Source organism: Bombus vosnesenskii, unplaced genomic scaffold (assembly GCF_011952255.1).
Source record: "Bombus vosnesenskii isolate JDL3184/JDL3185 unplaced genomic scaffold, Bvos_JDL3184-5_v1.1 scf7180000015159, whole genome shotgun sequence".
In the NCBI taxonomy this organism is placed as follows: Eukaryota; Metazoa; Arthropoda; class Insecta; order Hymenoptera; family Apidae; genus Bombus; species Bombus vosnesenskii.
This window is the reverse complement of record NW_022883857.1, coordinates 1-17,604: the sequence shown is the minus strand read 5'-3', so window position 1 is coordinate 17,604 and position 17,604 is coordinate 1. Positions and strand designations below refer to the sequence as shown.

Genomic DNA, 17,604 nt, shown 5'->3' with positions numbered 1-17,604 from the left:
ACTGGTAAGTCGGAATTTCCTAATGAGGGAAATGAGCTTATCCGTGCCATAAACGGACAGCCAACTAAAATTTCGAAAAAAGATAAATATGATGTTGTTATGACAGTTGAGGAGAGACAATTCGTGACAAATACTTTAATAGACTATTAATTGACCGTTTAATGAACAGTAAGGAGATAGAGGTATATTCGTGTGATGTGGAGAGGACAATTAGTCGCCTATAAGCACTAATAAATAGTGGAAATTAAAAAGTTTGAATTTGATGTAATCGGTGGTTATAATATTTAATATATACAAACGTTTAGTTGTGAATTGCTTGATAAATTGAGCTTTTCGATGCTGCAAGAACAGTCGATGTATAAATTGGCGTGTTAGCTAAATGAAATCATACATGTAAGCCTATGGCTGAATTATTATAGGGGTATTTTAAATGAATATTTTATTGTCTTGTAGTAGCCTTTTTTTTATTAACATGGAGGAAATCCGCACGGGCAAAGCGGCGGATGGAGGATGGGGTAAAGCGGCGTGGTAATGCCGGACTCCAACCGACTAAAACCTACACGATGATCGTCCCGGCTGCGATCGAGAGGGGCCCGGGAACCGGTGTGAGCGATACACCGCCCCACCCCCCCGCGCTTAATACGTCCCCTAATGGAGTGCTGTGCGGCCACGTAACACCGCGCCTCGTCGCCGGAGCCGCCGTGCCCGACAGTCCGGTTCCCCTACCGGGATTCTTTGCGGCCCCGGGGCGATGAGCTACCAGCGCCTAAGTTTGCACCCCACCGGGGGGTTCGGCGGACCTAGTGCGCCTCGCCGAAGCGCGCCCACAGCCTCTGCAGCGCCCTCGCAAGTCAATCATCTCAAGGTGAGAGTACCGCACCCTCATCCTCCCCGCGGCCACTTTTCGAAGCATAACTTGCTCACAGAAGGAGGTCACGGCCATCCTTCTTCTCTCGCTTGCCAACAACGCCTCGAGGATCGTCGGCGGCGAGAGGTCCCATCCGATTTCCACGATGATGTCGCGGCGCGGCCGCGCCCAGACCGGGCAATATTCCAGCGTGTGCTGCGCCGAATCCACGGTCGCATTGCAGTGGTGGCAACGCGCGGTCGCCTCTTTCCCGATTTGGTACAGATACTCGCCGAAGCAACAGTGTCCGGTGAGCACCTTCGTCACCCTGTAGGTCAGGGGAGACCCGCTGTCGTCCAACCAAGCGTCCCAGTTTGGAAGGACGGTCCCAAGGACCCTTATCCCCGGCCCACCCCATCTCGTGTCGAGGCTGGCGCGCCATCTGTCAAGCAAAGACCGCCGAGCCCGAACGCTGACGTCGGCGCCCATCGGGTCTATCCCGCTCGACAGACCCCGAGTGTGAGGATAAATCTCGCGACACCTCAGGGCCTGCAATTCGAACAGGGGAAACCCGGCGAGCACCGCCGCTGCTGCCGCCGAAATGGTACGCAAGCCCCTCACTACCCTGATGGCCACCGTCCTGTGCAGCCTCCTGACCGCTAGGAAACTGCGACGGTTGGTCATCAGATCCTCCGCCCAGATCGGAGCTCCGTAGAGGAGCCTCGATCGCACCATGCCGGCGTACAGCCGGCGCACTCCGACGTCGGGCCCGCCCAGCCAAGGTAGCAAACATCCTGAGGCGTTCGCCGTCGCCTCAACAGACGGTGCCAGGCGCTCGAAGTGAGCGCCGACGTTCCAGTGGATGTCGAGGGTCAGACCCAGATACTTTATTCTTGTTGCAACCCCGATCTCAGCCCCCTCCAACCTCAGACAAAAACCAACTAGAGGCCTCCCGTGATCGGCCTTGCGGCAAAACCACATTGCCTCGAACTTCTCAGGGGACACCCTCTGTCTCTGTCCCTTGATCTCGGCGATCACGCAGGCCACCGCTAGCGAGGCGGACGGTTCTACCCCATGCCGTGCCCTAGACCAGCACCAACATGTCATCGGCGTAGCACGCCAGTGCCGAGTTCGGAAGCATCGGCGTCCGAAGCACCGCGTCATACGCGATGTTCTACAGCAACTGACGCGTTACTCTCGGGGCCAAGACCCCGGAGACGTCCTTCCACGACCGCCCCGGCAAGTTCTTCCTCGGTGACGCTTGATTCCGGGCTCCAACTTCTCGCGGTGACACGTGGTTCTTCTTCCGGCGGTTGAGGCTCCTGCTCCTCCTCTTAGGTAAAGTTGCCATCTCCCTCGTTCGCTGCTCCCGGGACCAGTGGTTTCGTCTAACCGCCGCCTACGGCGGGATCTGGTGTACCGGCGCCGAGCGTGGATGGACGCCTCGCGTAGACAAGCGATCCCCTCGGATCACCAGTACACAGCGCCGACGCGGCGCGGGGCTCCAGACCGCGGCATACACGAATCGCAGATCGCGTGCATGTCGCGCCTCAGCCGAGTCGCGCCCGCTTCCGCGTCCTCGTCGGTCGGGGATTCGTTCTACCAAGTGACGGCTATAGCAGTCACCGCCCATCGCGGGAATCTTCTTCTCCTTCCCGGTGGGCTGCTGGAACCGCGCGCACCCAACGAACGGTCGCCCATCGCTGCGCCAACCGCCACATCCATCAAGATATAAAGGTGGTCCGAGAGGGTCTCCGCCGGGGAGACCTCCCAACCGCAAACACGGCGAGATGCGGCAGGGTTTGCCCATGTGAGGTCCACTATGGACTCGCCCCGCCGTGCCAAGCACGTGTTAGACGACCCCCGGTTCATAAGCCGGAGGTCGAGTGCGAACGCCCAGTCCTGCACGTCGCGCCCCCTTCCGTTGGTCCTGCGGGATCCCCACGCCGTTGAGTGGGCGTTGATGTACCCGAGGACCAGTGTCGGGCAGGCGCCCAAATGCCTCGCGCAGCCGCGAGTCCGTCCAGGAAGGAGGCTTATTCGGTCCGGCTGATGTTGGGCGACACATAGCTCGCCACCACGGCCAGGTCGCCCCATTTCTCGACTATGAAGCCCCGTTCCGCTCGATCACCGAGCAGGAGGGGTTTCCCGCGATCCCGGTCCAGAATATGGCGACCGAGCCTATCAGATCCGCAGCTCCTCGTGACGCGCCGGGAATGCTGTACGGCTGGGCCACTGCTGCCAGACCAATCCGCCGCTCCGTCAACCTCTGGAACATTAAGTCCTGAACCCGGCGGGAGCGGTTAAGATTGCACTGCAGGAGCAGTTGTCCACCTCCTCTTCTTCCGCTCACATCGGGGAAGGCTCCGTCTTCATAGGCTCCTCCGGGCCGTTCCCCTCGCAGTCGTTTTGTCCGACTTCTCTGTCCTCTCTTCTGGCCTTCGTGGGGTCAGTTGACGGCAGCATCGTTTCCTTCCTCGTCACCACGTCCCCACCGTCGCGTGGAACGGTCCTTGTTTCCTGTGCGGCCCTCTTCTTACGGGCAGGCAGTTTGCATGCCGGTGACCCAATACGGTGCGACGCGGGCAGTCCCAGGTCCGCGCATACCGGACACATGGGTACTCGCGCCGAACAGTCCCTGGCGCGATGTCCTTCCGCCCCGCACCCGTAGCAGCGCTCCGGCCGGTCCGCCATCGATGTGCAGTCTCGGCGCACGTGACCCGACTCCATGAACCTAAAGCATTAGAGTCGGCGCGCAGGTAGAGGGGAAACTCTCGCCGCTGACCAACCAATGTTAATCCTACCTCCTGGTAGGGCGTCTCCTCCTCTGCTGATTTTCCTGCCCGTTATCAGCGGGCAGCGTAGCCATACCGGTCCGAGATCCCGAGGAGCGGAGCGTATGACTGCCACGTTGACCTCGTCAGCGTGGCAGCCCCCGGCCTCAGCAACAGCGGCTGCCACCTCCTCCGAGGTGATCGAGTCCTCCAGTCCGATCACTCTTAGCTCGGCCGTCCTTCGCGGCACGGTTACCCTGGCGGGCAAATCCTTCAGCGTGGCCGCCATCCGCTCGGCCAGTCGCGAAGCTTTGCACCCAGCGTCCTGGCCTGAGATTTCGAACAGCAGCGCCCCCGTGTTTGTCCTCCTCGGTCTTAACTCCGTGAAGTCGAGTTCGGAGAACTTGACTTCCCTCTTCACCACCGATATCGCATCCCTGTACGTGAAGCCCCAGCCGTCCCTCACGGTGAGCGATACCGCTCCGGATCCATCGCCCCTGCCCGCTCCTCGCTTGGATTACCTTCCCGTGCGGGGGCGTACCGGAGGCCGAGCGGCGCCGAAAAGTCCCTGCCCTTGTTCCGCCACTGTTGGTCGCCGTCCTGGGCGCCGAGGCCCCTGTTCGCAACGTCGACAATGGAAAAGACGACGATACCTGTTACGACCGTTCGTGAAGAGACGCGTTCGCTGGGAAAACGCGTCAGCGAGAAGCGTAAATTCTCGCTACGATTATGTTAATCGACGCCGCGAAATAGTCGTTCCCCTGTTTGTGTTAAGATAACAGAGGTGGTTCAATGAATCTAACACTGTATTAACAGGTTAACATAAAATAATATATTTTACAATAATATGATGAATATATTACATAAAGTTGACTCGACTTTACGATATCTCTAGATGAATTCGTTAGACTATCTGATTTTGCTCGTCAGATTTCTCGTTGTGTCACGATTGACTCGTCAGAAGTTTGATCGCCTTTCGATGATTTCTTTGTCTCATTTGGAAGACGACCCCCACTATGCTCGGGTCACACCACCGCTCGCGCCTATGATCACGTATGCCTCTTCTTGTGTGAAAAACGTAATGGACAAAAATCGACGTTTCTAGAGCTCGCTGCTTGGCGACAACTATGCTCTCGTCGATACATTGTATATGATCCGGCAGGCAGATAAGACGATCTGCCTGCGACACTGTAGGACCGCGAGCGACAGTTAGAAAATACAGCCTGTGGTAAGCCTCGTGGCGTAACAATACCCGTCCCTTGGTTCTTGCGTCGGTCGGCGCATGGACCGTTGGAAGAGGTTGCGCCGTGGGCTTCCTGTTTTTCGCCTCGCTCTCCCTCATCCTCCGCCTATGACGGTAATAAACCCTGCCTCGTCGGCCGACGACTCCACGGTCGACCGCGAGGTGTCTCTCGCCGGCCGCAATCGTGCTTGTACGGTTCTTACGGCTACGCTACTGTAACGTCGATTCACATCAGAGACCGGGCCACACTCTGCGGACAGGATGGCACCCAGATATCTGCACATCCTTGGCGCGTACCCTCAATAGTCTTAAGTACCCACCAGGGGTCTTGGAATTTTCATAGTTAATGTCCTTCGGACCAAGCGAGTATTTCTTGTCTTAGATTTCCTTTACGTTTATTGTCTACCACGTGTTAGCATAGAAAGTTGGTTTTCTTCACATCTTTTATGTTCCGTTAGCAACTTTCTCGCGAGGGCGGCTGAAACCCTTCCTGGTCCACCAACCGCCTTATTATCCAATCGGAGACGGTGTCTACTGCCCTCACTTCCTTAACCAAAATTGTCATCAACAAATCCGATAGCGCCGTGTCCTTAGACACACCCAGCTCTAACCTTCCTCAGACACACTATTGCCAGAAAAACTTACTTATTCTGTATCCTTAGAATAGTCAACATATCTTTATCGGTCTCGCCCCTTATAACAGTCGCGTACTTAACGTATCATTGTAACTAAGTCTTACATAACGTGGTTGCAGTGAATTGTGATTTATGTTAATTCAGTGTGTATTACATTGTGATTGCTGAATGCATAATAAAGTTTAATTAAAACAAAATTAATAGTTGTGTTACGACTCAGCTATTTTATTTCATCAACCAACCCTGAAGTTTACATGACACCAGCGTCCGTAGCCGGGAGGATCGCCCCCCTGGCATTATTTATCGCCGACACTCTTCCAACTTGCGGAGGAACAGGATCTTGAAATCCTCTAGTGGATCTCGAGGTCCTGGACCTCTATCCGTTTTCTTTGTTTGTTTATTATTACTCCCCGACCCGTCGGGACAGCGGAAACGGCGCGACGCTGACCAGGTGTGTGGAGGAGGTGGGGAGGGGGACCCATAATCCTTCCCGTTGGGGCCCCGGGAGCATTTTCTTTCGTCCCCCTCGTAGAGGTGATCCTCACCTCTCGTCCTTCACCGTCGATGTTATCATTTTTGGCTGCTCTCCGTGCATTCCTTGGTCAACCGTCTCTTGGAGACACCGTCTCTCTCTCCTGAAAGCGCACCCTCCTTCGCAGGTATGCGACCTCCTCCTCTTTCTGATCCTGGGTCGGTTCCACGTCCTTCACGGTAGCTTGCTTGTCGACCGGTCCGATCCTCATTTCGTCACTCCGCGTGTCGTTGCCGCTGTCGGCACCGTCGCGGATGGTAAAGGTGGCGGCGGCCACGGTGGCAGCCTCGGTGTCGGTGTCGTTGTCGCTATCCTTCCCGCGCTTCGTGCCCCTCTTCTTCCTTTTATCGTGAGTCAGCAGTGGTGCGGAGTCCGGATCCCCCGCGAACGCGTCCCCCCGCCGTGTACGGTGTCCCGCGCCGCCGCCGCGACCGTTATCGACGGGGGTGGTGCTTTCCGCGGACCCGGTAATCCTGCGGTACGATTGCTTGCCGAGCGTGCCCGCAACGGTCGAATAGGAAGAGCACGACGACATTTCGTCGTCGGATTTCACTCCCCCCCCCGGCCGCCGCGCCGCCGCCTCATCCCACCCCACGAAGATACCGGGCCGACGGTCATAACATCGGGTTCCTCCGAACCTCTCCGAGTGCGCCCAGTTCGCGTGTCCCCTTCGCCAGACGCATGAACGTGTCCAGGGTACTGGCGGCCCATCCCCGGATGGCCACGGTTGCTCGATGACGACGCAGAGGGGCCGCTTTACAACTCGCGGCTGCGCCGGTATTATGGTATCCCTCCCCACCGTAAACGATTCTTTGATTCGTTTTTATATCCATTGTAATTCTAAGAAATCGCCGAGGTCGCCAACAAGGGTTTCCATCCTGGTGCCACTCACTCTTTCGCACCCTGCCCCGGTCAAAGCTGGTGCAGAGTGACGGGGAGCCCCACAAGAATGTGAGGTAAGTGTTCTTGGGAGATACGGGCCCACTAACTTCTCCGAGAGTTCTCCGCACCGGATCGGCAAACTAGCGGGTGCCAAAGGCGCCGACCAGTCACCACCCGGCTATAGGAGAATATCAGATTCGTCGGGGATTCCCAGGGCGTGGTCCTACGCCCTGAGAACCCATAGCCGCCTCAGGTTCCCCATAGTCTTTTAGTAACTGATACTTGTATAACAATATATTATAGTATGGATGGTTTAGTCAGTGAATTTCATAAGTTTGACGTACAAATGTAATGAAACTTTACTATAGTTAATTTGTTAAGAGGAGGTTTATACTGTTATATATTGTGTGTACACAGAGGTGATGGTATTATAATTGACTGAGTGGTAACTGTGACGGATTTTTAGGATGAAGAATGAAAAGGAATAGTAGTTTAGATGCAGAGTTGACGTTATGACTTAATTGGATAGTTAAGTGCTTTAGGTTATAAGTATTTTTAGTACTTGTATGAGACTTGCTTAGGTTACGAAGTGTCATATTATAAATATGGAAATAAATTATTTATATAAATATGGGCGTTAATAGTGTTGAATTATTAATTTAGTATGTAAGTTTTAAGGCTAAGATGATGGATTGAAATTTGTAATTTAATTATAAGTATAGTATTATAAGATTCATGATGGATGGTAGCTCACGTGCGTAAATTCAAATAATCATGTGTATCACATACTCACGATTACATTGATTGCAGTGCTCAATTGTTGACCATAATTTCGTTTTTTACCAACCTTTTTCCCCGTTCGCTGTCGGACTCGGACAGACTTCGTATTAACTCATCTTTTAGTTGGTCATATTGTCCGGTGGTCGGGGGATCCAATGCAATGTCCCTTATCCGTTCTAAATATCCTGGTTTGAGGCACCCGAGAAGGGCGGTGGATTTTTCTTCGTCACCCGTGACGCCCACCGCCGCGAGTTGTCTGTCGAATAAAGAGAACCAGAACACGATTTTCTGCGGCTTCAGCGGAGGCACGCGAATTGTTTGACTAGTCGCAACCGTTGTGTTTTCGCTCAACATTGTTAGCGCACTCAGACTCACAATACTAAATTTCGCTAACTCAAATCACGTCGGGGTCACCAATGTGGAAAATTGGTCGATGATAGGTTGTGCGAAATAACGAGAGCGAAATATTGCTGTCGCAGTCCGTCAAATATATCTTGAATAAATAAATAAATAAATTATTTACAGCCGAATACGTGAGTCGTTGGTACAAAATACAAGACGCGGAATAAATACTCATTAATGTTCGTCGCGTAACTCGATAAATAATCGGAGATACTCTGTAGATAATATTCGATACTCTATATGTACTGTTCGATACTGTTCGATACATTTCAATACTCTTCGATACTATTCCACACTAAAACGCACGCGATCGCGTCCGTTTATTTATACTGGCCGGGGGAGAACCGGAAAATTCGAATTCGTCTACGTTTGATCTACGGTTGCACGAAGCGGCGACATTGTTTTGCATGGAGTTTATTTGTTCTTACATTACTTGTAAGGCAAAACAACAACATGATTTGAATTGTCCTCTGACTCATGTGCCGCTACAGTGATTACGGGAGAGAGTGTAGGACGAGTGAAGAATGGTGAATAAGAATGGGAAACGGATTAGCCGAATGACTGGCAGTCGGTATAATAGGCCTGGCGAACTGTAAGTGCGTCGCATTTTCATGTAAAAAACAATGCACGTAGCACAAGGGTAAATGGGGAAACGACTTTATAAATGATTTTTTGTCTATTACACGCCTGTCAAATTTCTTTATGAGCAGAACTATTACAAGTGCTATTGTAGCAGAATACAAAAAAATGATGCGTGCTTATGTGGGTGTCACGTTTAACTGCAGTTACAAAAATCTGAACTTTAGAAACAGAACGTTGTTGTGGAAGTAATGATAAGTAAAGTGCGGGTGTTCGTGTAAATTCATATTTTTATAAATTGAAAAAATTAAATCTGAGTAGACGATTGTTTTATTATAAATGTTATAAGGAGTACTAGTATATTTCATACTTCGTTCGGTCTAATACTTCATATATGAAACCTATAGTGGTCATTGTTATCTATATTTATTCAATTAATATTTATTATTAATATTTATAATGAAACAATTTATCTTTATATCTATGTAGGAAGCATGAAAGTTTCAGCAACTATATGATACGTGGCATGAGCATTATGCTAGGCATTATTTTACATTAGTCTTTGATTCCCGCTCTCTCGCTTTCTCGATGAAGAAGTAGAGGGCACAATAATAGAATCATCCACCCAGGGATTATATTTAAGAGTCAGTAGATATAAAGGACAAACTGTTAGTACAGGATTTTTACCAGCTGGTCACATGTCACCTTGTGAGGAAATTGCAGCTCTACTAGCATCAAAATATGTTCCTGATCATACACTTCCAGCTCTTGTATTTGCTACAGTACCTAATTTAATTTTAATTAGGAATTTTGCAACTCAAGGAAGGTACTGGAATTTTGAAAAACTGAAAATAGGAGACTGTATACCTTGTACGATCAAAGATATGGGGTCAGATGGTATAAGACTTATTTTACCAGTTGCAGAATGTACGCCATTTGGATATGTGTCCCATAGTAACGTTAGTAATTTTAATCTACTGCACACAAACTAAATTTTATTGACAAAAATATTTTCTATTAACAGGAAAGAACAACAATTAGGACTAACATTGTCGCTAAAGAAAATATACGATGATCCATCTAATCCTAAAAGTAGAATAGTGGCAGCATTGGATCCATTGATCCTGTATTTTAATAAATTAGTAGAACTTTCAAGAAATTCATATTACAAAAACAGACCCATTGCATCTGTCAAATTAGGGCAAAGAGTTACTGGAAAGATTGAAAAAGTTACGCCTGATTGGTTGGTTGTTCAATTGCAGAATAACTTGCTAGGTATAGTGTCTAAGAATCATTACTCCGAGAATAAAAAAATAGGGGACAAAATTTCTGGGACGATTATAACCACGTTATTGTCAATAATGCATAAAATAAGTGCCAAACAAAATAAATAAATACAATTTCCTGGCGGTAAATTGCTACGTGGTAGAATCTTAATGGTGACAAATTGATTTATCTTGATATTCCTTCAAGGTATTGGCAACGGAACTTTAGCTGCGATAACTGTACGTCGTCACATAAATAGTTTACTGCTAGATCTAACACCTTATATTATTCATTCTAAAATTAAATGTTACGCTTCATTAAATTCCCAAAAATCCGATATTATGCCTCTCAGCGTCATAAAATCTGCATTTGAAAAGAAGTGTTATGTGAGAGAGAAATCGGATGATAATAATAACTTAAAAAGAAAGAAACAAAATCAGGAGTATGTGGCACTCGCCAAAGAAATAAAAATTGAAAAGATACGGGAAGACGAAACATGAAAAACAAAGGGAAACGAAACAGAGAAAAACCAGAGAAAGATTTAGAAAAGGAATATTCAAAGAGAATGTGTGTTGAACAAACAGGAGAAGAAAAGACTAAACTGGAAGACCAAACCTTCCGAAAAAGATTTGGAATATGCTGACTCAATTCTCTTTCAGGATAAAGAGTCATCTTGCGATAGTAAAGATGAAGTAGAAGAAAAACCAAATCTGAGAAATAAGAAATTAACGTCGAGAACAAAAAAGACAGGAGAAACATGAAATACGTCAAAGAGAAGAAGCGCTCGCCAACAACCAGTTACCAAATTCTGTACATCAGTTCCACAGATTAGTTTTAGCTAGTCTAGACAGTTCAATAGTATGGTTACAGTATATGGCATATCATTTACAAACAACAGAAATCGAGAAAGCAAGAGCAGTTGCAAGAGAAGCGGTGAAAACGATTAATTTCAGGGAACAGAAGGAAAAATTAAACGTTTGGAAGGCTTGGTTGAATTTAGAGTCTAAATTCGGAATTCCTAAAGCACTGAATGATGTTTTTCAAGAGGCACTGAAAGTATACAGTCACATGTTGACTGTACATGTCGAGGCTAGCAGGCAGATGGAACTAGAGAAAACAATTAATACCATGATTGGAAAATTTAACCATATTCCCGAGATGTGGTTTAATTGTGGAGAAGGGTTACTAAAAATGGGCTTGGGGGACAAATCGAGGCATATTATGCAGAGAGCATTCCAATCTTTGCCAGCATCTGAACGTATGTACACTACAGAAATAAAGAGAGAGCAGTAACTCTGTTTGAGCAAATTCTAAGTTCTTATCCGAAACGGGTGGATATATGGTCTTGTTATGTTGATTCTCTAATTAAATCTAATGATACTGATATAGGAAGGTAAAAATATTTTTTCAACTATATTTTGTCTTTTTAATTTCATAGAGAATTTACCTTCTAATAATTTGCATTTACAGGAAAGTTCTAGAGAGAGCAGTTGTTCAGGCATTACCGTCTAGAAAGGTGAAGATCCTCTTTAAAAAGTTCATCAATTTTGAAGAGCAGCATGGTACTGAGGAAGACGTGACTCGTGTTCAACAAATGGCTGTAGAATATCTAGAGAAGCAGTGTACAAAATGATTAAAAATAATAAAACGTTTTGACACATATTTCATTACATCATGTGAGCAAAACCTTCGTTACTTCGCGCAAGATGATCTGTGCGACGTCCTTCATTGTCAGACCGTCAAGACCTAAGCACCATTAAACAGATCCTCAATAAACCTAAGGCCCCACCATAAAACTTTAACTTTCCAACGTCATTATTTTAACACATGTTTTAAGTTAATCATTTTGTCCTGAGGGACTTTTTAAGCCTAGAAAGGTTTTCGGTAAAGTATCAATTTGTTGAAAATATATAGTTTATAACCCTGTTAATCGCAGCGCTATACCACCTCAACCACCCTTATTATCTCAACGGAAATCAGGAGATCGATCTATTCGCGGCGTCGATTATTATAATCGTAACGGAAATTTACGACTCCCGCTGACGTTTTTCCTTGTGATTGCGTCTCCCCGTGATTGGTCGAAAATACAACCTTAATTACACAATACCTAAAACAGTCCAGTTATGTAAAGTTTTTTACCACATATGCAAAATACTATTAATATTGATACATATAAAAATGAAAAAGGTAATAATAACTTGACATATTTACAATTTCTGTGATCTCAAGTGCGTCCTTTTTATTGATTATTCTGTAATGACAAAACCAGGAATATGTCTAATCAAAAATCTTTTAGTACGTTTGGGACGCAACTGCTCCATTGTGCAGCAGTAGTTTTAGCTAACCGATCGTTACAACCACGTCGGCGCTATTGACTTCTTCAGAGGTCTCGGCGACATTTGAATTGTGCATGAAATTATACAAGTTGGTTTTTTGGTACCCAGGTAGATACCCTTGTCCAAGAAGTCTTCGTTTTTGTAATTCCCGTTCGTGGTTATTACGTTTTGCGTCTATCTTAAGCATATTTTTTGAGATAATTCATGATGCATCCTGAAGACATTAAATAATGTAGATTTATATTGTTTCGACTCGAGATATCTACCCGATTCATTTATGTGATGCTCTGTATGAAGTGTACCATTGATCAATTTGAAGAAAGACACATTTTGAATTTTTGGACGAACTACAAATTTTTAATAGTTAGTAGCCAAAATTGAGAAGCTAAATCAAAAACCGCGCGGCCACCGTCTATTTCTTCCTAAATGTAGTCATAGACTATGGTTGTGGCGAGATACGGGACAGAGACCGTTGGAATATTTACTGTCGCGTGCCGCAACAACTATTTCTTTTTAAGGAGAGCTATACTATTACCTCATACCTTTGTCAGGCAAAGCGTCCATCCCTTGACCGCGGCTACGTTCGGCGACTGGTTGTCGCCTCGAGTCCAAGCTCATTATCACAAATCTCGAACAATTGTAACCGAGTTAAGTTATAGAGGCTAAAATATTGGGGGTTTTCCGATGGATTCCAAAGGAAGGACCCGGTGTCCTTTCATCTATATATGTCGGAGATGAAAGAACACCGGAGCCTTTGGAATTTTGGATAATCCCGCAACATTGTAACCTAGAGTCTACTATAGCTGTAATTGAACAATTGTAGTTATTCAATCCGATTGTAATTGTTCGAGAGTTGTGATAATGAGCTTGGGCTCGAGGCGACAGTCAGTCGCCGAACGTAGCCGCGGTCACGGAATGAACGCTTTGTCTAACAAAGGTATAGAGTAACTCTATAGCTCTCTTTAAAAGAAATAATCGTGGCGACACGCGACAGTAAACATTCCAACGGTCTCTGTCCCGTAGCTCGCCACACGCAGACCCTATTCTTCGAGTAAGATGATTGCCAGATGTCGATGCGTCTCCGCAGTACATGTTCAGCTAGCCCGAGGGCCTGTTATAAATCTTAAGATTTAGTCAACTAAAGTCCTTCAAACAGACAAACGGTCTTTGTCCCAACTACGGGAAAATAGGGGAGACCTATTTTTCAACGAGCGGCGTCTCCCACTAGTAACTTTCCCTCGAGGGCGGCTAGCATCTTTTTCTAACCACCGATATGGAGATTGACCAATTAGCAGCAACGCCAATTTCCCTTACTTTCTGAACGAAGGCTTTTCTCGACGAATCCGATGATCTCGTATCCTTAGACACACCCCATTATAGTTTTCCTCTGTGGCATCATCGGGACGGGAAAGGCATTCTCGCTCGCGATCTCATTGATGAAAGGAGTAACTCTTTACGACCAGTGAATATTACGCGTCCGACTTAGATTTTGTGAGTACGTTCATCTATCATCCCGTCGACCGCGGATTCGTTATTGAACCTAGGATCATTGTCATTAGTTTCTCGAGTACCTAACTACCGCGGTTACTTGTCCGGTTCTATAATAATCGTATTTGCACTAGTCAATGTCTTCTCTATTGCATAACGACAACGTGTAACCCAAACGAAGATTCGTTTCACGCCCCTAACCCTAATTCTAATGTAAACCCGACATATATTTTGTGGCATACTTGTAAAATCTAGACATCATTCTTTTGATAGCTTTTCATAATTGTATCAGAATTTTAAGATTAATTAAACGAATATTTAATAATAATTTTAATATCGAAAATAACGATTATTATACTACGAATTTTTATATGAATAGAGTATGTTAGAATATGTGAAACATAAGGTCCGGTCAAGTACTAGGAACAAACGAAAAACAGTTTTGTACGAAGAAAAACAAGAAAGATATAAAGAATAACAGGCTTTGTTTTCGAGAAAATTGATCTTGGAAATCTGTTTGAAACATATAAATTTGGTTAGTTACCGATTAAGCAGATGGAAGTTATTTTACGTGCAAAAATAAGAGAAAAATGTGGAATAAAATCTTTCCGTATAAAGCTTCATTTTCAAGAAAAACGAATTTCTTCGTGCTCAGTTGATAACACTGTTCAACACGTAATTTTGCAATCTTCAATTTCTTTTACCATCGTTCCTGATATGCCATCTACACCAACCGCTTTATTCCGGTTCATCTGAGCTCCGGCATCCAGTAGCGCTTCCTTCGTGATCAAGCCCTCGCTGACACTAATACTCCCGTGGATTCTACTTATATTTCCCCTCGGTCTCGTTAAGAAATGCTCATCGACAAGGGCTCGAATCAGTTTCCTCGTCTGCCTCTTCTTTTTCCGCAATTCCTGAACCCACTGTACCGCGTCTTCAGTTCCTCACGCCACTGCTCTCCGAGTTCTTCTTCTCGTCGTCATCACCTCCTCCTTTCTTAACTTCATCAACTGTTCATTCCGCCAATAATTATGATTTTTCTTGCCCGTCGGAGGGTAAACCGTTTTTAATTCGGAGGCACATGAGGTTTCCACCGTAACAGCGTACATCGAGCCCTACTGCATAGATGTCCCTCGGTACTTGTTACTAAGCTTTCCTAATTAACCATTGCTACCAGGTGACCCACTTAGCCAGATTGACACATACCATTTCATATTGAATAATACTTTACTTCATGCATGTAGATGGCACCACTCCTTCATGTATCATAAAGCCCCTAAAGAAGGGGCCCGCTTACCAATATGGCAACCGTGTGACACGTGCGCGTCTCATCACGTCGTTCAAACTATTATGTGATCCCTACTTCCTACACTCCACTGCATATAAGCATTTGCATTTGCATTTCCCCTATCCCATCAACTCACAGTTGACCCCAGTGACAAGAAAACCCCACCGTGTCCCAATGAGTGCTACCACCCACATGTACTTTCTTCAATTCATCGATCTACTGATATTCATGTGCTAATCCAGCAGGTATTAACCGTGTCGAAGCCACCCAAAGGGTAGTGTTAGTGTACTATTGTGTTCCATCGTGTGCAATTGCATTCTCTATCATACTTCATAATCTTACAACATTTAAATCTATTATATTAATTATCATCTCGAAGCCAATATTAAATACTGTTGCGTTGTCAATTAATACAAAACCATTCTCGTTATTCAGTTAAAAGTAAAATAAATAACGACTAAAACAAAAACAAAACACGATAAACAAGCTTAGCGTGATGAGTTATTGTTATTAAAGGCGTTTTTAATCTTTCACTTTTTATTTAGCTAAACTTTATTTAGTTACATTTTTTGATTTTCTATATTCTATCCCATATAACGTAGCTTAATGTAAAAAATTCGAATTGTGTCAATTCTTACCCTAACCATTAATTTAGTAGTTTGTACTTAATTAATTAATTTGTAGTTATGGAGCTATAATAACTCGTCAATAAATGCGAACAACCAACGTCCTTTCGAATTATCTACAACAACGTACTCACGCATATTAAACATTTACGAATACGTTATATACATTAATTTATTACTTTTTAAATTATTTACTGTTTCCTACTAATTCCTTTCCTTTTTAGTTTTGAAAATCAACGATATGTACTACCACTTTCTAATTCTTCCACTGTTTTCCATTATGAACTGACTTTATCTGATGAGTCATTATAGTTCCAAATATATTTATCCTAAGCTATTGTATTTAAATTACTTAAGATTGAAAATAAATTTCTTCTTAAAACTTTATATTTATATAGCTCTTCAATTATATTACGTAGAATACTCCTCCATTATATTACCACTCTTTATTATATTTTATTTAACTCTGGCTTCTTCTAATTCAATTCTAATTTTATTTCCTTTTAAAGTTTTATCATTTAAATTGAAATTCGTAATTGCATTTTCTATAGATATTCGACTTTACCAACTCCTCTTCATATTTTAATTCAATAGTTCAATAATTTATTGCTTTATGTTCTTTGTTATTGTTCACCTATGACTCATCACGCCATGATTATCGAGCATTACACTTCTTGTTTCTCTCACATTTAACATTAGACCCTCCAATTATTCCATTTATTTTTGTTCAGCTAGGATATTACCATTTAATTATACCCAAACATATTGTAACTTACTCACTCGATCATAATCCACGTCGACTCCCTTGTAACATACACCCTGATATTCACTTAATACTATTCCACTCACACCAATTCTCCTATCATCTCATCCCAATTCACACCCCTTACAATTTATCGTAATAATTCATTGCACTTCCCTCTCCCTTTGTAATCCATTGTAACCCATTGCAATTTTCTTGAAATTCGCATAAGCATACTGTATTTTCGACCAATCGCGGGGAGACGCTTTCGCTAGGAAATTCGCCACGGAAGTCGTAAATTCCCGTTACGATTGTTATAATCGACGCCGCGAACAAATCGATCCCCTGATTTCCGTTGAGATAATAGGGGTGGTTGAGGTGATATAACGCTGCGATTAACAGGGTTATAAAATATGTATTTCCAACAACTTTACACAAGATAGTAACGCCGATACGTAAGAGGTAAGTGAAGAATAAATGGATTGCTCTTAGATGAGAGAATCAGTGTAGAGACGATGACTGATCTGAAGACAGAGCTCGAGTCCTAGTAGATATGTTGTCGTAGAGGAAGTCTTGAGGTGTTGAGTATGTTAGAATGGAGAGTCAACTGAACTTCCGCTCTCATGTAATTATGGAGGGAAGCTCGGTTTGTAGGCATTTTTTGAACAAAGGAAGCGGATTCGTTGTTCACACTTTTCGTTATGAAAAGTGAGGGTAACGGTCCGCGATGCCGCTTGATTATAACCCACCTTAATGCATAAAGGTATGAGGAGGAAGCCTCCTACCAACGTGGCTCATGGGTGAACTTGTTCATGGAAAAAACCAGCTTTGTCGTTAGACAAACATTCGTTTTTCCCATTAGGTGACTACCCGCTCTCTCCGTAATGTTTAACAGAGTCTAATAAACCTGACGAGTTTTCTAAGAACCAGCCATAAACCGAAAACACTTATAGGATTAGAAAATCCTTCCGGATAAGCACATTAACTTGAAAACATGTGCTAACAATTAAACTAAAAAGTTAAGGTTTATAGTGGGTCCTTAGGTTTATTGAGGACCGGAATGACGGTACGTGGACCATAGGCTGCCAGGCATTGTCGTACCCAGTTTCGACAATCTTTGTTTATTGACGATCGGACGAAACACGTCGTCTCCATGTTTTGCGTAGGGCGTATCCAAAGATGGG

The 17,604-nt window shown here is 45.0% G+C and overlaps 1 protein-coding gene and 1 pseudogene across 1 annotated transcript; both read left to right on the top strand.

Moving 5' to 3' along the window:
* The first annotated feature begins 8,718 nt into the window (after positions 1-8,718).
* Positions 8,719-10,068, top strand: LOC117241014. The gene is made up of 2 exons (XM_033507011.1): positions 8,719-8,735; positions 9,699-10,068. The coding sequence occupies exons 1-2, from the start codon at positions 8,719-8,721 to the stop codon at positions 10,066-10,068; spliced, it is 387 nt and encodes a 128-aa protein (XP_033362902.1).
* On the top strand, positions 10,058-11,587 carry LOC117241013 (annotated as a pseudogene).
* Positions 11,588-17,604: the final 6,017 nt, after the last annotated feature.